This window comes from Camelus dromedarius, chromosome 16 (assembly GCF_036321535.1).
Source record: "Camelus dromedarius isolate mCamDro1 chromosome 16, mCamDro1.pat, whole genome shotgun sequence".
NCBI lineage: Eukaryota > Metazoa > Chordata > Mammalia > Artiodactyla > Camelidae > Camelus > Camelus dromedarius.
In genome coordinates this window covers 48630284-48652467 of record NC_087451.1, presented here as the reverse complement: position 1 = coordinate 48652467, position 22184 = coordinate 48630284, and the positions used below count along the sequence as shown (strand labels likewise).

The window sequence follows — 22184 nt, the reverse complement described above, 5'->3', positions numbered from 1 at the left end:
GAGAAAACAACATTCTCGTTGATTCCCTTCCACAAAAATTGTTTCTTACACCTGCTATGGGCCAGCCTTTTCATTTGACTATATTCCCGTCCCTAGGGTCTATGTACAATGAGTACTTACTTCTGTAGCTGATGATAACAAGCATTTGTATAAGTAATCTGCCACTTTAATTTAGCCATATGAAGGTTCTGTTTTAGACAGAGATTGTAGTTAGTTGTGTTTTTTTTCTGGGTTAAACAGGCCTGTCTTGAATGGTATTTTGGTTATTCCAGGCTTTTCTATTCTCCAAACCAGCTCCGTTAGGGGAGTGACTGCGAGTTAGTTCTTAAGATCATCCGGCAGTTTTGCAGGCTGTGCAGGCTGGCTGGGGTCAGGGCCAGGCTCCCTGAGCTGCCTCTGGTTTCACATCCATTTTTGCTGTGGTTCCCTCCAGGAGCCCCCCTGGATACTACCCTGGGACGACATACAGGGGAGTACCCTTGAAAGCATTGGGAAAACGTAACTCTTCTTCCAGAAAGGTCCATCTTGCTCTGAAGATATGTCATGGGGAAGGGGGTTGAAATACAATTTTATTAGAACAAACATGGACACATTTGGACCAGAATGCAGAATACACTCTTTATGTTTAAGGGGAAGTAAGCTTCGGAGACATTTTGCCTCCGCACCAACTTGGGGTGCTGTTTCTCCCTAGAACCCCACCTCCCCATGTACCCCATCCCCCACACATGTGTTATCCTTCCCTGGAAACATTTGAGCACCGTCAGATGGGTGGAAACATCAGGCTTCCCTTGGCAGTCTGTAGACTCAGTGTGGTGATGCCTAGAGGAGGCCTTAGCAGAGGCTTCCGGGGTCTAGGATTCCCCAGAAATTGTGCACAGGATGTTGGGTGCATGTGTGCATTTCCCTGATAAGAAGGCCCAGGGCCTCTATCAGGTTCTCAGTCTGTGAGTTCCCAGAGATGTTGAGAAGCCTCAGGAGTAGCCCTGGAGAAAGCCCTAGAGGGAGCTTTGGCCACTGGGGAGACTGTCTGTCCTGGAAGACAGGGAGAGGTGCTGATTAGCTTGAGCCACTGCCACCTCCAGGCTCCCTCCTCTGGCTGAAAAGAGAGGAGTGAGTGAGGGGCCCACCCAGTCCTGGGGCTGCCAGCCTCCCCGAGTGCGATTAGAAGGAACTAGAGAGAACAGAAAGAAGCAGGTGGCAGAAGCAGCTGCTGTGAGGCGGGGGGTGGCCTGCAACATGTTGGCTCCACGCTGAGGTGACCATCTGTCTGGTGTCCCTGAATTGTGGGACTTCCAATGCTAAAACTGGGAAAGCCTCAGGTTCAGGGATCGGTGCTAGCTGCTTAATTTCAGGGTCCCTGATGAGTGGACTGTGCATTTCTTCTGTCTCCCTAAGAGCTGTTCACCAGCCACCCAAACCCGGAAGCCCAGGGGCGGGGCCTCTAGCTGCCACGAGAAGTTCCCTGCAGCTGTGCCAGGCGCCAGGTGTCACTAACGAGCCACATGCGCATCTGGCCTTTGGCCTCTGCTGGCCTGAGAGTCTCCCCGCTTTCAAGGGTTGTTGCCACCAGTGCCCCCTGCTCCATGCAGAGAAGGAGGGTCTGGCCCACAGGTCCAGGAAATAGTAGCCCCATTTGCTTTGACCACTCACTTGTATCGGGCAGTTTGGCTGCAGGGCAATGGTGTTAACATGTGGATTGCCATGTCACCCAAAGCTGGGTGACAGTTGTTTCCTCAGGCACTGGATCCCCAGAGGGCGATCAACATGTTAACTGAGAAATCTCCTCGCCTACCTGTAGTCCCTTCCCAGGACAGAGCTGTGTGGGTAAAACCAAGTGCTGTAGAGGCTGCTTCTGTGTTTTAGGAAGAGCACAAAAGGAGTGACCTGGAGAGCCCAGGTGCAGACCTGGGAGGGACTGCTGGGAGCCCCCATGTCCTGTGTATGCTGGGTTTGCAAGCACTGTGTCTTTGGCTGGGAGCAGGAAGGCTGATCTCATGCCTCCTATGTTTTTTTGTTTCCTGCAGACATTTCAGCATTTCCCCCGGCAGCCCCGTTCCCTGACACAGCAGACAGTGCCCGGTAGGTGTCCCCGTGCTTTCCCCTGGAGGACTGGTTGAAGCTGGACCCACATCCCTGACCACCTCCCACCCTCACCTTTAAATCTCTGACCCTCCCATTCCAGACCTTGCCGTGTGCCTGGGCGGCCAGGCGGGACACTCCTTGGGCTGATTCGTTCAGTGGTCCAGTTTACTCAGCCAGAGGTTTTTCTTTGCCTCCTGTGGGTGCAGTCAGCATTGGGTGAGGCAGCCTTATGACCCAGGAGGGCCGGGCAGAGGGCAGCATTAGCGAGATCTGATAAAAGTAGCTCCTGTTTAGAAAGCCCTTTCCCCGTGTCAGGCTGCGCTCACACTTTCGTGTGTGGTTCTCAGCCAGGTGTAGAGTAAGCGTCACCTTACAAGGAAACCAGCCCGGAGACTTTAAGAAATTGCATCAAGTCACCCAGCTAGGGAGCAACGGAACCAGTTCTCAAGTAGAACGTACTCGGAACCCTATACTGGTAGTCAGATTTGAAAGCGCCTTGGTGGTCCCTGCCCACCCTGCAGCCCCCGGCACCCCCGGGTTAGTCTGGAGAAGGCCGAGACTGGAGGAGGGGAATGGGGTCCGGTCCTCGGCCTCCTGTCTGTTTCCACAGCATCTGGACTGCCTTTCCCATGGCCGTGCAGGTCAAAGTAAGCATCCCGGCCTGGTGGCCCTCTCTCAGACCTCACACAGGGAGGCCCCTGTCCAGCTGGGAGCAGAGTGGCCTGGTCTCAGGGGCTCCTCCACAAACCCTGTTCTACCCTTAGGCTTGATGACCCACCAAAAGCAGACGTGTTGGAGGATCATGAAGTGGAGGTGAGTGACAGCCACATGCGAGCTGTAGGCAGTGCGTCTCCTCTTTCCCCGTCTCAGCCCACAGAGGGGCCTGGGGAAGCGTGTGGGCCCCGGGCCCAGGCACGGGCCGACTCGGGCTCACCCGCTGCCGCAGATGCGGGCAGCCTGCATGGCAGGGATGCCACGAAGCATGTGTTTTCCTGCTTCTCTGGTTTTTGAGGCTAAAGGAAACTCTTAATTCCTGGGGTTCCCACCCCCAGCCTGGGAGACTGGACTGCAGTCAGCCTGGGGTGGGACCAGCTGTGGATGTTATCTGAGTTCCCAGGTGATTGTGATTGTAGCCTTGACCCTTGAACCAGCGTCAGCCGAGCCTGGCCCCGTGCCATGCAGTAGCTTAAAGAATGCTGGCAGACTGATTTACTCCTGCCCAGAGGAGAGTCAGGCTGTATGACTCACTGACATAGAAAACAAACTTACAGTTACCAAAGGGGAAGGCGGGGAGGGATAGATTAGGAGTATGGAGTTAATAGATACACCCTACTGCATATGAAATAGATAAACAACAGGGCTTTACTGTACAGCACAGGGAACTATATTCAGTATCTTGTAATAACCTATAATGGAAAATAATCTGAAGAAGTATATATATAAAACTAAGTGACTTTGCTGTACACCTGAAAAACTAACACAATATTGTACATCAACTATACTTCAATTAAAAAAAAAAGAAGAAGAAACTCTGTGTTTAAACGAAAGCATCCCCAGAAAGGGTGAATGCGGTCAGTTCTTCATGCCAGAGGACGTTCATGCTCTCCCCCAGCGGTTACCTGTTGCTCACAGGCAGGTCTTGGAGGGGCAGGGCCGGGCCCCACGCTGTGTGGATTAGGACGCTGAGGCCCTGTGGGCTGAGAGACCGGCCCACTGTCCACAGCAGGTCAGCGACTAGAGCCCAGGCGTCCTGACCCCCGGGTCTCTGCTCCCTGACCCGGTGGGGCCCTGGGGAGGGGAGGTCGGGCGCCGGCCCACAACTGCCACCTTCTTCATTCCCTCCTCTCCTTCCAGGCCGAGGAGCCGGAGACCGGCAAGTCCGAGGCGGAAGACGACGAGGACGAGGTGGACGACTTGCCGAGCTCCTGCCGGCCCTGGCGGGGCCCCATCTCTCGCAAGGCCAGCCAGACCAGCGTGTATCTGCAGGAGTGGGACATCCCCTTCGAGCAGGTGGAGCTGGGTGAGCCCATCGGGCAGGGCCGCTGGGGCCGGGTGCACCGGGGCCGCTGGCACGGCGAGGTGGCCATCCGCCTGCTGGAGATGGACGGCCACAACCAGGACCACCTGAAGCTGTTCAAGAAGGAGGTGATGAACTACCGGCAGACGCGGCACGAGAACGTGGTGCTCTTCATGGGGGCCTGCATGAACCCGCCGCACCTGGCCATCATCACCAGGTAACCGGGGGCCCTGGGATTTGTGTGGACACCCTGGAAGGCGTGGACATCTTAATGTAGAGAGGGACAAAGAAGAAAGCCAAAATGGAGTGTAAGTTTCCCGTCATAGAAGCCCAATGACATTAAAAAGAAAAGAAAAAGAAAAAAACCTAAGGATTGAGAAAATTCAAATGTTCTGGAAAAGTACAAAGAGAAAACCAGTCTCCACCCACCCTAACTGGGTGCTTCTCCCCAGAGGTGGATACTGTAAGCAGTTCCTTATGTCTTCCATTAAAGTAAAGAACTATATGTATACTCAGGTTTTTTAAATATTCATCTATTTGTAACTATGTATTTGTAAAAATACACACCAAAGAGCACGCTGATTACCTTGCTTTCTTCATTTGAGTGTACATCTGAGGTCTAGTGCGATCTTTTTAATACCCGCATAGTATTCCCATCAGCGATGTGCTGGTAAATGTTTAACAACCGGCTCTTGGGTGGAAAGTCCTGGTTTGCAGCATCTGTTAACTCCTGTGGTGACAAACACTCTCACCGAGGTTGATTTCAAGTTAGCAACATGGTGTCATTGAAAGTGGAGTGGCGTTGGGCTGAGTCGCACAGCTGGGCTCTGGGTTCTCTCTCGAATCTGATCACCGTTCCTCCTCTAATCTATTTAACCAGTCTTCTTTTGCTGGACACGTCATCATGAACATCTCTGTTTCCAGATCTTGGTGAATTTCTGAGACTGTGTGTGCGGGGCTGGGTCAGAGTGCACACATGTGACATCTGATGCACCTTGTCCATTTCTACTCCAGAAAGTGTTCACCAGTTTCCTCTCCTGCCATCAGTGCATGGTACCAGAGGGGTGTGAAACTGAAACCTTTTTTGCCCGTGGCATTGAGAAAGTTGTTGTTGGGTGCTTCCTTCTAAATCAGGAAAAGCAATATGAGGTTAGTGAAGAATCTGTGGAACATACATGGAAGTTTCAAGAAAAAAACTAAAAATCACTTTAACCCCATCAGCCAAGAGAATCCTCATTAATATTCAGATGGCATTCTCTATAATTGGACCCTATGGCTTTGAAAAAAACATTTTCTCCTCAAACAGACTGTATTTATTTACTAAGTAAAAAATAATTTCCATCTAAGTAACCCACCAGAACTCCCAAGCAGTGTGAGATCACCAGGTCACCATACGAAGGGGACAAAATGCCAGTGATGCTTCGGGGAACGTGGCTGTGGTTACGCCAGCTCACCATCCCGGGACCCCAGCCGCAGCGCTGCCTGTCCATTCATCCTTCCATCTCTCTCATCCACCCCGTCCCATGAGAGATCAGAGTCTACCTGAAGGGAACACATAAAGTAAAAGAATAAAAGAACATTAACAAAAAAATTTAACATGTTTTAGAACGTGCTGAGGGGCCTGGAATACAGATAAGCAACCAGCAGCCACTATTCCAGACTCTCAGGGTCCCAAAGTCTTATCTCCTTGGAGACAGATCCTAAAAACTAGCCTCTTCCTCAGACGGCTGAAGCCACCTCCCTGGAACAGGGGATGAAGCTCCACATTCTCTCCGGGTCCTTCCTGACCCTGGGTTTTAGGTGTCAGTGCAGGTGGAGGCGCCATCACATGAGCCCCTCATCTAATACTCACTCAGATGCCCCAGACAGCCCCGCCCCAGCCCCCTCCTGCATTCTCTGTTGTAATAAAATCCCTGTGATCAGAAAACAACACGATCATGAGAAGCATCACGGTGAACCCCAGCGCCCCTGATGTTGCCCAGATGTAGCCTGAAAAGGCCAGATTCCTCCTTGGCTGAGATGGAGTGGGCTCTTCCTGCGATGAACCCTTCAAGGGTGGGCTGCTCTGAGTTGCCAGGAGCCTTGGTGAGCTGAGTTTCCTGTTCTGGGTGGACAGGCCCTGCACCTCAGAGAACGTGTGTTCGTCCCATTCAGGCCAGGTCCTGGCAGGAGTGGGCATCAGGCTGGTGAAGAACGAGGATTCTGGTGCCCACAGTTGGAGGGGACAGAGAGAGCCCTCCCAAGGGCTGGTGGGCACAGCTGCCTGCCCCCGCTCCTCCCAGGATCCACAAAGGCTGGGGTCGGGCTGCAGTGGCCCAGCCCTCTGCCTGACCCATCTGTCTCCACAGCTTCTGCAAGGGACGGACGTTGCACTCGTTTGTGAGGGACCCCAAGACATCTCTGGACATCAACAAGACCAGGCAGATCGCCCAGGAGATCATCAAGGTAAGAGGATGCCTGGCTGGTGCCAGATCTCCTGGCCAGCCCATGCAGTCTGCTGTATCAGTGTGCTGGTGGCTGCTCTGCCTCTCCCTTTAGCAGGGGCACCTCAAAGGTGGGACCCTATCTCCTTCCCTCTGTCTGTGTCTCCTCTGCTGGGAGCTGGACACCTGGGAGAAACACGGCAGGCTTTAAAGACAGATGCCCTGAGTTTGAATCCTGGTCACGCCAGCTGTGTGACTTTGGGCAGGTCGATTAGCCTCTCTGAGCCTTGGCTGCCTCCCCTATGAAATGGGGGATACCAGCATCACCTCCCTCATTGGACTGGTGCAAAGGTAAAGGGGGACAGTCCACAGAGAGAGCAGGGGGCCTCAGGCCAGCTCTTGGGGAGAGTGTGTTAGAACTCATGAAGGTTTGGGGTTCAGTCTTAAAGTTTCCAGATCTGTTTCATGAGCACAGGTCCTCAGGCTCAACTCAGGCGGCCTTTTTTTTTTTTTTTTTTTTGTGGTGGTGGTGGGAAGTTCATCTTTTTAAAGGAATTAAACTGAAATAAAAGAGAAGCTTGTTTATTGCTTTATTTAGCAACAGACAGGCCCAGAGAAACACTAGATCACTGTTGGATAGGGCTTCCTCTTTCCTCATTCTTGTTTTGGCAGAAAAGCTTTCCCTGACCAAGATTTTGTCCCTTTCCTGTCTTCAGTCTTGCCTTCTTTTCTCGTTTCTCCCTCCTTCCGTCCATTTTGTGTGTGTGTTGTTAGAAAAGAAAAGATAAAAATCTCAGTGACTTTGACAAACACCAAGGTTTCCACGTGATGTTGTCATGTGGCTAAACTAACGCATTGAATATTTGCAGCCCCCAAAGCCAGAGTGCCCCACGTAGGCCTTCACTTACAGTCTGTCTCATCGCAGAGGTCGGAGGGAGCTGCAGGGTCATACCTGCTGCGTGATGTCCCCAAACCTCCCAGGCCCTGCTCCCCACTCTCCCCGACTCCCCTTCCTCTCCCGCATTATTCTCCCTCCTTATCATAAGGACACTTGGGGGTCCTGTCTGGTTGCTGAGTTAAGAGGAGTCAGGCTGAGTCAGGATAAAGGAGCCATCTGGAAGATTCCAGGGCAGAAGAGAAAAGTTACCCAAAGGTTTTGGAGCGCCGGAGCCGGAAGCTGCCTCTCTGCTGGCTTATTTGGTTTTCACCATCCCCCTTCTTCTGGAAACTTCTAAGCCACTTCCTTTTGTGCTCATCTCTGATGTTTTGAGGCTCAAAATACACTAACAAGGGCCTGACCATTGGTTAGAGGGTTTGCAGGGGGCCACTCTGGAAACATGAAATTATGGGAAGAGAGGAGAGTTTGTGTTCCAGACCCGACACTTCCTGTCTTGTCTCTTTAAGCTAGCCGTTTGAGGCTGTGGCATCTATTTAAATACACATGGCTCAGAGAGGTACAGTGACTTGTCCTTGGTCACACAGCTGGTGCCTATTCAACACAATGTGGAGTCTTTGGTTCTCTTTGGTCACCGGGGAAGGCTTGTGCCTTGGTTTGGTTTGCGAAATGGGCAGATATTTTAAGAAGGATTGTCTTACATTTGGGATGGAATTTGGGGAAGGAGCAAGTCACTCTTCCCTGCTTCTGTGGGGGGATGACAGTTCTCAGCAGGTCTGAGGGAAGTGGCCACAGTGGACCCCGCACCCTCCCGTCTTGCAGGAGAGCATCTGCCTTTTTGTAAATTCTTCTCTTGGGCTGAGCTCTGACCTCAGCTGTGTTCACTCTGCTTCTGCCTCACAGCTTCCTAATGTGGCTTCTTGTGTACCTCCCTCCCCTTCACCCCAAGACCGCTTTAAAGGCTGGGATCTCTCATGTATGAAGCACCCTTAATGTGGGAGATGGGGAGGTGGATTTACATGTGCCTCATCCTGAGCTGGCAGGGACAGCCATTTCAGTCGTGGCATCTTCTGTAGTGCCCCCCTCCCCATTCTCAGGAGCATCAGGGTACACGGGAGTCCAGGGGTTGGCATTAGGAGGCAGCTTTGACCTCAGATGAGATGGTGCCTGCATCGGTCACCCACGTCCCCTGCAGTGTTCAGTCCAGTAGAGGGTTGGTTAGAATCACCCACCTCCGCCCTTCCACTTGATGGGTAAGGAAACTGAGTCCCAAAAGTCATGTCCAAGGCCACACAATGAAGAGTCTGGGCTGGATTTCAGTCTTAGCCCTGGACAACTTCTACCACAGCACAGACAGTGGGACCACCTGAACTCGGGGCCTCCCTCTGTGGGAACTCCTCACCGTCCCCCTACCTCACCCCCCGAGCCCTTGCCCAGCCTGAGGTAGAGGCCAGCTGTGCAGAGCCTGATAGAGACCCCGACCACTCGAGTCTCCCCAGACTTAACCCGGAGGGTACCATCCCAGTGTGCCTTTATACACTCCCAGACCCCAGCTCCCTACCTGTCACCCTTTCCACACCTCATCCAAGTATGAGGTGGATGCTGGGCAGCACGGTGACAGGGCAGGAGCACAGACCGGCCTGGACCAGATCTCAGCAGTGCTGCTTAACTGCTGTGTGGCCTGGGGCAAGTGACCTCCCCTCTCTGAGGCTTGGTTTCCTCCTCTGAAATGGAGACAGTCACACCCCCTAGGGTTGTGACTATTAAATGAAGGCCTTGGGTGAGGGTAGAAGCCTGGACCAGGGTGGAAGCCAAGTCATCGCCACTCATCCCCCCCCCCCCCGCCCCTGATGTGAGGCTCACTGTCTTCCAGGGAATGGGCTACCTACACGCCAAGGGCATCGTGCACAAAGATCTCAAATCCAAGAACGTCTTCTACGACAACGGCAAGGTGGTCATCACGGACTTCGGGCTGTTCGGGATCTCGGGCGTGGTCCGAGAGGGACGGTCAGTTGGCCTTGGGAATCTGGGCAGGCTCGGGAGGCACTGGGCGGTGCCGGTGGGCGGAGGTCCAGCTGAGGTCCGGGCGCACTGGCCACCTGCTGCTGGAGAGCAGCCTCCCCGTAGCAGAGGCCAGGCTGCCTCAGTCCTGCTCCTGTGGTTCTGGTCCAGGATCAGGTTTGGGTGACAGGTGCCTCGTAGCCCTTGATTCTCAGGCTGACCCCCTTGGGGGCTGGATCCCCTCACCCCCATCTTCCCGGTATGCTCACTGACTTGGGCGGGGGACCAGGGTTCACGGCCACATTTTGAGGAAGAGTGTCAGGTTCTACTTCCACAAATCTTGAAGGGGTAGGGGCAGGGAGAAAGGCTTCTCCCCGCGCATCTGGCCCCTGGGAGAGAGTGCACAGCCAGGCTGGAGCGCCAGCCCCAGACCAGGTTGTGAGACCCACAGGCAGATCTGATTTCAGGCACCTTCAAGTGCAGCTCCCTGTTCTTGGCCTGCTTTCCTGGAACAACATGGTTGTCACTGCACCGTAACATTCCCCTTGGCAGGTGCAGGCCCAGCATGCTGGGTGGTGGGCCAGCCCCAGGGCAGGGATGTGTCAGGCTGACTGAAAGTCCTTGCCCTTCTTGGCTTCTTGGCCTCCAGGCGGGAGAACCAGCTGAAGCTGTCACATGACTGGCTGTGCTACCTGGCCCCCGAGATCGTGCGGGAGATGACCCCTGGGAAGGACGAGGACCAGCTCCCGTTCTCCAAAGCTGCTGACGTCTATGCATTTGGGTGAGGAGGCCCCTGGCGTCCCTCCTCCTGGGGCTCTGAGGCTGAGAGTGGCCGAAAGAGAGGGTCCCGCTGGCCATCGGGGGCAAGGGGAGGGGTGCTTCTAGTCTGGCTCACCCGCTTCTCTGGGTGAGTGACCACATCCTTGCCCTTCTGTCTCCCCTCCTGTACAGTGAAGAGGACAATGGTGCCTCCCTGGTAGGGGTGTTTCATGAGGACTAAATTAGGTCATCGTTATAAAATGCTTAATTCTGGGTGTCATTCTCCCCTGTTGCCCTGTGAGGACGCTCACCAGAGCCACCCAAGAACTGTTCCTCCGGGAGACCGGGGAGTCCCGCCAGCCCGCCTCTAGTGCCCCTCAAAGAGCTGGGGTGCTGACCGATAGAAAAACAGGAATGTCAAAATGTAATGGGAGCTGGATATATAAAGCTTTCTCTTAGCCGTGTTAAAAAAGAAAAGGAAACAAGTGAACTGAATTTCAATAATATATTTAACTCAGTATAGCCAAAGTATTATCATTTCAACATGTAATCAAAATAAAAAACTAAGGTGATGGGGAAGGGTAATGGCTCAGTCATAGCGTGTGTGCATGAGGTCCTGGGTTCAATCCCTGGTACCTCTATTAAAAATGTATAAATAAAAGAATTTTTTTTAATTTTTAAAAAAAGAAATTAAGGAGATATTTTATCCCGCAAAACTTTCAAAATCTGGTGTGTGTTTTACCCCTCCAGCACACCTCAGTTCCCCTCTCCACATTCAGTTACTTGTAGCCCCACGTGGTGGGGTCTAACGGAGAAGGTTCTGTCCAGGTAAGTCGAGAATGGCGAGGAGACAGAGGGTCTGAGTGAGGGCCTCACCCCATAATCTCTCAGGGTATCCTCCCCTCGGGGGTGGTCTTTTCCTGCCCTGCCCTTTAACTGTCACTTCCTGAGCACTTGTGTGTGCCAGACCCAGGACTGGGCATTTGTGTCCCTCCTCAGACAACCGTGGACATGGGCGTCAGCCCCATTGAGGTTAGACGGTTGTACCAGGATCTCTGTTCAGAACCCAGGTTGCCTCCGACCTCCCACCACAACAGGAGCGCAGGGCCTTGGGTCCTCGAGCCCTGGGAGGGGTCACGGCATTCCCAGAAGCCTGGCAGGGGAGGAAGGCTGGAGGAGGATCCTGGGTCCCCAGGCGGGGCTCCTGGCACCACGGAAGCCCAAGTCCCCATGTGTGCTCACGCCGCGTGGATGGTCTCCACAGAACTGTTTGGTATGAGCTGCAAGCAAGAGACTGGCCCTTGAAGAACCAAGCTGCAGAGGCCCTGATCTGGCAGATTGGAAGTGGAGAGGGCATGAGGCGAGTCCTGGCCTCCGTCAGCCTGGGGAAGGAAGTCACGGTGAGCAGCCACCTGCTCTGGGAGAGGGAAGCAGGGCTGGAGGCAGGGGCCGGCACAGCACCTGGCTACCTTTCAAAGGGTGTCCTCTACCACCTCACTGTTAACCTTAAAAAAAAAAAAAGACAGAAAGGAAATAAAGGTTTGATTGGATTATGAGATGAGAAGATAATAAACCTGTACCTTACTTACAAGAAAGAAATAATCACTGCACAAAGCACAAACACTGGGGTCACTGTAGTATCAGATCTGTCTCCTTAATGTGTTTTTTGACCATATGAGAACAAATCAGTTTTCCAAGGCAAATTGTTTTCAGAATGCCAGATCATGATACAGTTGCTGGCCTCATGTGACTGAATACTGTTAATGGTTTCTCTGCAGTGCAGTTTGTCACTTCCCTTCCTTGGCACAGTGACATATAAAGGCACCCAGAGGTCAGGGTTTTCCGTGTGGTCGGTGACAGCCATGTGTTCTGAATCAGAAAGGCCTGGAGTGGATGGGTGCCCGTCGGGGGTTTGCTAAGCAGCTCCAGTAAGTGTCTGGGCAGCATAATCACAGAAGCATCTGGAGGCACCACCTGGCACTTGTCCAGCTGAGGAGCTAACTAGGCTGTGAGCTTCCTGTTGAAGTCCTGAGCGGTGCTGGCAGGGTCGCCCTCTGCCCAGTCGTGTGAGCATCTTCTGCCTGGTCGTGTGTGCAGGCCTGTCAGGCAGTTCTCCCGAATCGTGAGGCTGAGGGATGTGCTGTGTGCTTGCGGACACTGGAGAGGAGGCAGCAGGATGCCAGAGTGAGAAGGGCTCTGCCCCGACTCAGAGCAGTCGGGAGAGCTCGTCCTCCTTGTCGCTCTCAGCCTCCGTTCTTATAAGGCCAAGCCTCCCGCCTCCGTTGCAGCCCCGCCCTGCACGTGTTCCGAGCATCTTGCGTTTCACCTGTCAATATGCTGTTTTTTACTTTCCACTCTGAACACCCATTTCTGATCTCTTTCCTGTGATCTGTTTCCTATTTAGCTTTATGAGTGTTAATCCAGGGAGGTTGGAGAAGGAAAGAGGGGAGACAGGCCCATACACTTCATTTTAACTAGGAGTATGAGCGCACTTCTGAAATTCAGTTATTTCTCAGCCCTCCTCCAGCCATGGCCAGTCACCTCAATGTCGGCCGGAGGGTCGGGACCACAGCTGGGGGTTCTGGGCGGGGGGCCCCAGCTGTGCTCCCCTCGCTCCCCGCCAGGGCTCACAGCTTCCCCCACTGGCTCACTTTGCAGGAGATCCTGTCCGCCTGCTGGGCCTTCGACCTGCAGGAGAGGCCCAGCTTCCCCCTGCTGATGGACATGCTGGAGAAACTGCCCAAGCTGAACCGGCGGCTCTCCCATCCGGGGCACTTCTGGAAGTCTGCTGAGTGAGTACCCCTCTGAGCCGAGCTCACAGCCAGGTGTCTTGGAGGGCACTGTCTGCTCTGTCTGCCTGAGACTTTAACCTGGGAGCCCCCAGAGCAGGTTAGCCAGACTAGTCCCCTCGCCCAAGGGATACTGGGATTCTGTTTACCACATTAATTTTAGGGACTCTTTTATAGGCTAGTGTCTCTACTTTTCCTTTGTGAAAACCTCCACATCACTGTTATCAGCCCAGTGCTGGTGCTGGGCCCAGGCTAGGCCCCAGCAGGAAAGTTCTGCCTAGGAAGGGACCAGGGCCAGGGCAGGGCCAGGTGGAAGTACCAAAACCATCAGAGCAGCTGTTGCTTAAAATGGCGCAGAATCAAGACAGAGCTTTCTAGCCCCAGATCAGCCTCCTGTTACAAGGCCACATCGCCTGCCCTACAAGCCCATCCCCCTTCTGTTTAATCACATAACCCTGTGCACCCCTCGGTGCGGGGTGGCGCCTGCTCATCTCTCCTAAGCTGGCTCATTCCCTTTTCCTTTTGTCCCCTGGCACTCTTGCCAGAACACTCAATAGCAGACCTCAGCCCTGCCTCTGTGAGCATCTGGACAAGTCCTTCCTTGTTCCCGACCTCAGATTCCACAGCTTTACAAAGTAGACGGTGGGCAAACTTGCCAAGGGTCATGTGGGAAGTATTTTAGCTTTGCAGACCAAGGGGGGAACACGGGTGACGGTTTCTGTCACCGGGATTTGCGGTGCACCCAGCAGCGTGCAGCGCGATGATACCACCACTTACAGTCCCTGTCACGATGGCCCAGCTCTGCTCTTTGGTGCAGGGACAGCCACAGATCCACTCACTCACAAGCTGGCTGGCTCTAGTAAGAGGTTACTTATGGGTGCTGAAACTGGTATCTCATGTAATTTTCACAGGTCATGAAATAGTCTTCTTTTGGTTTTTTTTTCACCCCCAACCATTTAGAAAGATTAAAAAAAAAATTCTTAGTTTGTTGATTGTCTAGAAACAAGACGCAGGTCACACCTGGCTGGACTCTTGGACAAGATGAATGGCTTTAAATGTTCTTCTAAGGTGAAAGGCACTTTCTAAAAGTGAAATCTTACACGGACCTCCAGCACATAGAACAGATAATGTCGAGCTGCTCCCAGGAGAAGTGGGGCCGAGGGCCTGTCCACCCCCAATGCCCAGGGTGGCCCCTGGAGTAGCACCTGGATCTCACACTCGCCCAGGAGTGTGGTGGTGGCAGCCTCCCTTGTTAGAAAGGGCCAGACAGTCAATATTTTAGGCTTGTGGGTCATGTGGTCTCTGCCACATGTCCTTCGTTTTGTTTTTTTACGTTTATTTTTTTTACAACTCTAAAACGGTCCAAACTTCTTTGTGGCCAGATGTGATTTACACCTAGTTTGCCAGCTCATTTTGAAAACAAACCAAACCAGGCGTCAAGCTGCAGGTGAGGAGAGGCCCAGCCTGGGCCAACCCAGCAGAGGATGCACACAGGAGAGCTTGTTGAAGAAATGTGACAAATGTGGCAGTTTAGGCCAGTCGCAGGGACAATCTGGAGGAACGGCAGTTTGGGGGGAGGGGGTGCTGAACCTTATCATGTAACATTAGATTCAATATTTTGCACTTAAGATGGGTCAGAGTCCAAGACAGATTGTGGGTAATAGGATGTTGCCATGAGAGGCATGGGTTTTACCCAGCCGTTGCTGACTGCTGCACCACACATGAGGAGACAGGCCAAGTCACTGTAAGTCCAAGCAGCAGGACGCTGTCTTGTCACCTCTGATTCTCAGTGCCTAGCGCCGTCCCAGGGATGTAGTAATTGCTCAGGAAATATTGGATGGGTGAGGGGATGAAGGAGGGAGTGACTACGGCATGCTGAGAGCCAGGAAAACACACCTCTTTGGGTGCCCAGATGGGGCTCTCTGTCCACTCGGGAGCTTGAGGAAGGGTCTCCAAAGAGAGGGTCATGGGAGCTGGATGTTGAGAGGAGCTGTTCTGGCCGAGACTGGAGCGGAGGTTCTCCTGGACTCGCAAGAAATTCAAGGATCTGCTTTGTCAGACCTTGGGCAACTTGTTTAGCAGACCAGGCCCTGGTTTCCTCGTCCACAAAAGAGAGGGGGGTGCTTGGGGAGGGGTGCTGGCCTTCAGGAGGTGACTCCAGATCTCCCGAAGACCGCAGAGTCCCACTTCATCTCACAGGAGGGAAACTGAGTCCCAAATGAAGGCTGTTTCTTGCCCACAGTGTTCAGTTTTAGTCCCTTCAAGGAAGGGATGCCAGCCCACCTGAGTCTGTGTAAAGCTACTGTTCATAATTTTTATTCCACACATTCAAGTCTCTAATTCTCATTTTCTCTTCTCTGTTCCATCGGTCTTGTTGCCTTTCTTTTTTTTTTTTTTTTAATTTTCGGGGGGGTGGCGGATGCGCTGGCCTGTCCTGTCATCTCCTCCTGTCCCTTCCATCCTGATTCCTGCGGCCCCTCCCCCCCCCCCCCCCCCCCCCGTCCACCCTGGTGCCCACCGCCATCACCTGCTGGACTGCGCTCCTCCCACACCCGGTGAAATGGCTGCGGGGCACTCCCAGTCGCTGGCGGAGCCGCTACTATGGGAAAGGACGTTATGGTCACCTCGACTTTAAGAACAGCTGCCCAGTTCTGGAGGAATAGTGTGTCTTCTGCTGTTTCCCTGATTCTCTGCCTGTTTGTGGTGAACCCTTTGCCCATCCTGCTTCCTGTCCTGTCTCTGCACCCAGCTTCCCCATCTTGGCGTGTTGTATTCCCGGAAACCAAAGTGACATTCTGGCAGCTCACAGGGCCACCAGCCAGGGCCCTGCAGGCTCACGTTTCTCTCACTGGGCTGAGAGCAGACCCATGGCTTGTGGCAGGCCTCCAACCACACACAATGGCTTGTCCGTGGGTGGGAAGGAACTCACATCACTGGTTCGAGTCCCCAGGGTCCCCTCTGGCCAGAGCTTAAAGAAGAGAATGCAGGGAGCAGAAATAGCTCTGAGATGATGGTCAGGGGCTGAGGGGCAGTGGACCTGCTGGTCAGCCTTGATACAGAAGTCTGTGACTGTCCTGGGGGGGGTCTGGGGGAGGTTCTTTGTGCCAGGCTCCCTTCCAAGTTGGTTCTGCTGCCAAAGCCTGGAATGGAGCAGGGATGGCCTTTTCTCTGTCTGCAGGAAAAGAGGGTCCCCTGCCGTCTGCCCTGGCCGGGCCTCTGCCACACCCCCCCTGCCCCCTTCCCAGGGGATCAGGTTCTGACGCTGCTCTCCCCCCTTCTCTTTCCTTCTGTAGGTTGTAGGCCTGGCTGCCTTGCATGTACCAGGGCTTTCTTCCTCCTAATCCACCCTCGGCACCGCGACTTCTACTCCAGCTCAAACAGCGATGTGGGCACTAACCCGGGGGACGCGATCGCTGCTGCTCCAGTCTTCTCTCCTGAGACTTCTTTTGCTTTGTTTGTTAAAACTGGCCCTCTCCCTGCTCCGCGGCCCGCGTGTGCCTGAGTAACTGCTCTCCGTGGAGGGTCCCCCTAACAGTCCCCCCAGAACCACCTCCCAGGATGTGACTTCATCTCTAGTGCTTCTTCTGGGGGGTGGTCCTGTCCCCTACTAACAGCTCAGTGAGAGAGATCCCCCCACTCCCAGCACACTGGCTCCTTGTGGGGTGTGTCCCCCGGACAGGGGGTGGGGTTTTGCTTGGCTGTTAACCCACGGGGATCTTGTCCAACAAGGAGTGGAATGATTTCAGAGCCGCCCGAGCCAGTTGCCTCTGGAGGGCTGGGTTGCAGTGAAAGACATCAGCTTGGAAGGGCTGTGTCCTCAGCCACATGCTCGGAAAAGTCCCTAAGCAGGGAGGTGGCCTGTCTCAACAGTTTCACTATTGAAAACAAAGCTCTGTCCTCTCTCCCTGCCGTGTTGCTCCCCTTCCACCTGCCCAGTGTAGGCAGGAAGTACCAGACCCAAGTAAGCGTTCAGCAGGAGGGTGTCTGGCAGGTCGTTCAGTGCTTACCAAATGCAGATTCCCGGGTTCCCAGCCCTGAATCCGGGTCTCTGGAGGCAGACACTGAGACCCTGCATTTCAACCTGCTGCTCAGATGGCCCCGAGACACCCCAGCGTTTGAGGACTATTTCTAGGAGCACGCGATGCTGCTCTCAGTGTTGGGGACTGGGCTTCTCTTTCCTCCCAGTTCCACTCAGAGCAAGGCCTTTCCTGGGCTGTAAATGAGAAAGCAGTTCTGATGAGCCCCCTGCAGTTACGGGGTGTGCAGGGCACTGGTGGTTCCAAGAGGAACAGCGCTACACAGGAAGAGAGCATAGCCGAGACTCAGCCCCCGCGGCCAGGGGTGACCAGCAACCGTTCTGCCGAGGCCTTTGGCCGGGTCATCATTCCCACTTCTTGGTGGGGCTGGCTCCTCTGCTGAGCTTGTGGAACTGGCCTGCTTGGTAGCTAATGTTGCCCTAACTCTGATCGAGACCAGCGGGGCTCTAACCCTTGTTTTTGTTCCTCTTTGCAGCATTAACAGCAGCAAAATTGTACCCCGGTTTGAAAGGTTTGGCTTGGGCGTCCTGGAGTCCAGTAATCCAAAGATGTAGCCAGCTGTGCAGTTTTTCTGCTGACATATTTCTTCCTTAAATGTTTCTAAAACATCCAAACCACCACCACGACAAATAAAACAACACTCTTTGAAATGCCAGCCACCCTCCTGAGTGCTGCAAACCAGGAGCACAAGTCCTCGATGTAGACTGTTCGTCCACTGAAGCACTTGGGTCCCCAAGATGGAGCCGCACCTGCTGTTTCTTAAAATGACGTCACCAACAACCCAACCTGTCCTGATGGACAGCAAATGTTTACACGTATGTTTCTGCGGAGTTGGACTTAATGTACAATAGGTAATAATAAAAACGGTCCATGCCGAGGTCGCTGGCACTGTTGGCCAGGATGGCAGAACTGGCCGTCCCCTCTGGAGGACCCTATAGGCAGTGGGGAGCCCACGCTGGGCCAGAGGAGGAAAAGCATTGTGATTGTGGCTGTTTTCCAGGTAGGACGGGGGACCACAAGGTGTGACCCGGCCGCCTCGTTGGCCCTAAACCCCGTTCATGGGGGATCTCCGTCTGCAGGGTTCTCCCTGTCCAATCGGAGGGATGCTGTCCCTTCCTCCTCTTGCAGAGGAAGCCCTGACCAGTAGCTTAGCTGGCTTACGAGGGTCAGGAGTTTGCAGAGAGCTTGGGTTCACTTCTGACCCCTGTAATCCAGTCTGTCCCTGCTGGGGAAGCCGAGACAGATAAAACCCAAATAACATCTGGACTGATCCAGTAGTTAGTTCCTAGTCAGGGTTCCCACTGCCTGTGGAGATGTTCCTTTCACGAAGCCCCCAGAGAGGCACCCAGGAGATGGGACTGAAGGACCTTGGCTCTTTAGAGACGTCCCAATTCCTTCCTTGGACCCCAGAGCTAAGGCCCCGCCGGGCAGCTACATAGTCCATGATGGCTGGAGGCACAAGGACAGGGAAGGTAATGAGGGAGAAGCAGCAGGCAGCAGGTCCCTGAGCCCACCCTCCCAGCCACAGGGTGCCCTGGCCCTTTGGAAACCCATCATCAGTCATGCCAGGGTTTGGGAGCTGCCCGCCTCTTCTGCCCCACCTTTTCTGTCCCCCAACCCCTGCCCTGTTGAAACTCCTTAGCCCGCTCCTGACGCCTCCACTGCCCACTTTTGGATCTCTTGGCAAGGGTGGGAGGCATGACCCCCCACTTTATTTAGACCCACTAGCAAGCCCGCAGCCTTCAGAGCCTTCTCGGGCCGAGTCAGGCCGTCTGCTTGTGTCCATCTGAGCCGGGGTGGGGCTGGGTTTGGGAAAGTCCGGGATATGGAAGTGTCCTGTCTGTCCTCAATAGAAGCTGGCACCTGAACAGGAAAGTTCCAAATGGCAGAGGAGCCCTCCCTTCAGTGGACATTTTGTTGTATCAGGCTCCAAAGCCAGAAATGACCAAGGGAGGTGAAGGTGCAGAGGAGGTCAGCTTCAGATCTCACATCCATGCTGAGCCGAGACAGGAGGCATGTGGCCCTCCCACGCCCTTCATCTGACCCAGCTAGCCAGGTTCCCCATCTCCCAAGCCTTCCCTGGATTCCATCCAAATCGTCACATGGGATGGGCCACTCTGCCAGGAAGCTATGGGGCCACCTTCCCAGCTCCAGGCCAGGCACCCCTCGGCCAGGCCCCACTGGGTGGGAGGGCACAGCCGGGCAGCAGCGCAGGGTCCCCGGGCCTCCTGGTCAGGGTGCAGGGAGGAGGACAGAGGAGCTGTAAGCCAGCTGGACTTTGCTGAGGGGCTTTTCTCCTCTGTGGGATGTTTCTCCCCATCAGCCTCTCTGGTGATCTTCCCCCAAAAGCCACATGGTGTGCGACCCTGCCTCTGGCTGTCAGCTCCTCCCCCACGCGGTGATGCCTTCCCAGAGGTCTGTTTGTGCCTCTCACCTGTCCCTTGTGAACCCCAGCACATGCAGGTGGGCCCAGCAGTGGGACGGCAGCCAAGCAAGTCGAGTTGGGCTCAGCTCTCAGAAAGTCAGTCTGGGTTTTGTTGTTTCTTGTGCACGTCACACTGTTGGGTCAGTTCGGGAAGCTTTCACTGTGTCTTGTGCAAGTGCTGGGGGCCGGTCGGGGGGGGGGTCACAGTGCCCGCTCCAAGGGAACCCTGAGGGTGGAGCTGAGGGACTGGGGGACACCCCCGCCCTCGCCAGGGCACTGGGATGCCTTCTGCTCTCAGCCTGAGCCTCTGCACTGCCTGTCATGTAAGAGAAACGCTTGAGGAACGCTCCCCCAGGTGGTCCCCCTCGCCCTGTCTGTTTAAGTGACTGTGAATTGAGACATGCTCGCCCTTCCATGTGCTCTCCGCGTCTGCCTTGGAAACACAGGAAGGAGGGCAGATACTGTGAATTCAGCCCTCACAGCCAGCTGTGAAAGGGATGGAGAAGCTGGGAGGCCTCCCAGGTGGGAGCCTGGGGGCTGCGGAAGTCCCCGTGGGGTCTGAGAGTGGAGCCCAGGCTTCAGCCCATCAGCACCCCCTCTGACTCTCCAGCTTCACCTCTAAAGCCCTCGGGTCTGTCCCCATTGTTTTTAGCCACCAGAGCCGCAACCCGAGTGTCTCCATCCAACTCGAGGTATTGAATCCTAGTGACTTCCCGGTCAGTCATGAGCGCATGGAGCTACGTTGACCCCTCCCTGTCACCAAATCAGGGACGTGTGCAGAGCCTGGAATCCCTCTGCCCTCTTGTGGCATTTCTTTCTGTGATCCCCAAGGGAAATGGTGTGCCTTGTCAGCCTAAGGCGGTGGCATTCTCTGTGGATTTGGGGGCCAGGTGGAGATGTAAATGTGAAACCAGTTAGAGAGCTCATGCGATGCTCCCGCATCAGCCAGGATTTCCTCTGTGTGTGCAAACCCAGCGTCTTCTGTGGCCATGAGGCACACACTTGCTTTTTTGAATGTGATGTAAAATTTGTACAGTAGAAGTTTTTATATTTTCTATCAACTGCATTTGTCTTCCAGAAATGCTATTAATTTAAATTAAAATGGTTAGTATTAACAGACGTGCGCTATCAGTTTGTTTTTTTTTTTCCTGCCACTGGCAAGAACATATCCTCTGTGCCTGGCCCAGCCTGGGTGTCTGGAACCTGTGAATAAAATTGTACCATGGTGTCTGGGGCTTGTGTCTGCTTGGGTCAGCTCCAGATGAGTCTGGGGGACCACTCAGATGGATGGCGTGGGAGACTAGGAGGGGAGGGGGCAGGGTGTTTGGACATCTTCTGGGAGCTCCTTCCAAAGACAGAAGTTTTACCTGGACTTCGAAGGCATTTCTAAGCAGATGGATGACTGGAGACAGAAGAGCATCAAAGCCCATGACGCATGGAGGGAGGCCTTCCAGCCTTCAACAGTGACGGCCCGTGAGCAGACCCAGAAGTGGTCAGTATCTCTGCTGCCTCATGGAAACCTTGGGGGATTGGGGAGGGGTCATGTATCTAAATCTTATTTCTAGGAGCCTTTCCCTGCTGGGTATAGAGAGAAAGGTACTTGGGCAATTGGGGTGAGCAGAACACATGGAGGCAAAGGGAAACCAGCATTCTCTGAGCCAGGGAGGTGCTACAATCTACACACCATCTCACCTTAATCAGGCCCTCACAGCAGCACCACAAGGTAGGAGCTGTTCTGATCTTTCAGCTGAGGAAAATGAGGCACGGAGAAGTTAAGGTGTTCGCCCAAGCTGACAGCTGGTGAGTGGCTAGCCCAGGACTTGGACTACAGCTTGACTCCAGAACGTCCCTCTCATCAGAAGCCAGGGAACTTACCAGCCAGACATTTATTGAGCACGTACTGTGTTCAGAAGATGGTGCTAAGTGCTGGAACAGATTAACAAGGTGGAGCCCTTACCTTTAGCTGTGAGCCAGTGAGTGGCCCAAGGAAGGGGTCCAACAGTCTGCCTGGCAGGCTTCATGGAGGAGGTGAGCTTGGAGCTGACTTGAAGGTGAGCAACATGCCTGGTGCATATAAGCAAGAGATCATTTTGCTTTGAGGGAAGGCTATGAGGTCTGGGAATAAGGGTGTGCCTGGAATCATGAGCATTTCACCTGTTTGTTGTAAAATGGGACTTGGGGAGTGGATCGAATTTGGAGAGGACCCTGTAGGTACCAAGCCAAGGAGTTTAGGCTTTAACATGGCAGCCCTGGGGAGCCATCAAAAGTCCCTGAGCAGGGGAAGGCCGTAATTAGATTTATGTTTTAGGTATGCAGGATGGATAGAGGCAGGAGGGAAAAGGAACAGAGCTTTGATCAGATGTTCAGGAGAGGTGAGCGTCTGGGATAATTCCCCAGTCACTGAGTGCCTGGCGCATAAAAACCTCCACAAGCACATCTCATCCTCTCTCCCTCTTGGCTGGCAGGACGGAGAACCCCGAGGCAACTTGGGAAGCCGCGTGTTGAGGACGGCAGCATCCCATCAGCCTGGGTGTTTAAATGACTGTGGAAGAGGCCGCCCTGCCACCTGCCATACCTGCCTGGGACTGGTATGTGAACAAGAGGAGAATGCCTGGGCCTGAGCCATTTTGGGGTCCATTGTTGTTGGCCTACACTGAAATTATATTCGGTAAAAGTAAAAGTACGTCAATGTTGAGACATTTCTGGACGTTGTGCTGATCTTAAGACAGATTTTTTTTCTTGTGTTTTTTTAAACT

The 22184-nt window shown here is 53.9% G+C and overlaps 1 protein-coding gene across 2 annotated transcripts in view; it reads left to right on the top strand.

Annotated features, from left to right (window-relative positions):
* Positions 1–20547, top strand: part of KSR1 (kinase suppressor of ras 1) — a 133238-nt gene extending 112691 nt beyond the window's left edge. Inside the window, exons 12-21 of one of the 2 annotated variants that reach the window (XM_031468342.2) lie at positions 2025–2079; positions 2847–2895; positions 3937–4316; positions 6448–6544; positions 9291–9424; positions 10068–10199; positions 11442–11577; positions 12836–12969; positions 15548–15628; positions 17479–20547. In XM_031468342.2, coding sequence (XP_031324202.1) covers positions 2025–2079; positions 2847–2895; positions 3937–4316; positions 6448–6544; positions 9291–9424; positions 10068–10199; positions 11442–11577; positions 12836–12969; positions 15548–15628; positions 17479–17557 — 1277 coding nt within the window. In that variant the 3' untranslated portion in view covers positions 17558–20547. The remainder of the gene's footprint in view (positions 1–2024; positions 2080–2846; positions 2896–3936; positions 4317–6447; positions 6545–9290; positions 9425–10067; positions 10200–11441; positions 11578–12835; positions 12970–15547; positions 15629–17478) is intronic. The other variant, XM_010979004.3, reaches the window with a different exon arrangement.
* The last annotated feature ends 1637 nt before the right edge of the window (positions 20548–22184 follow it).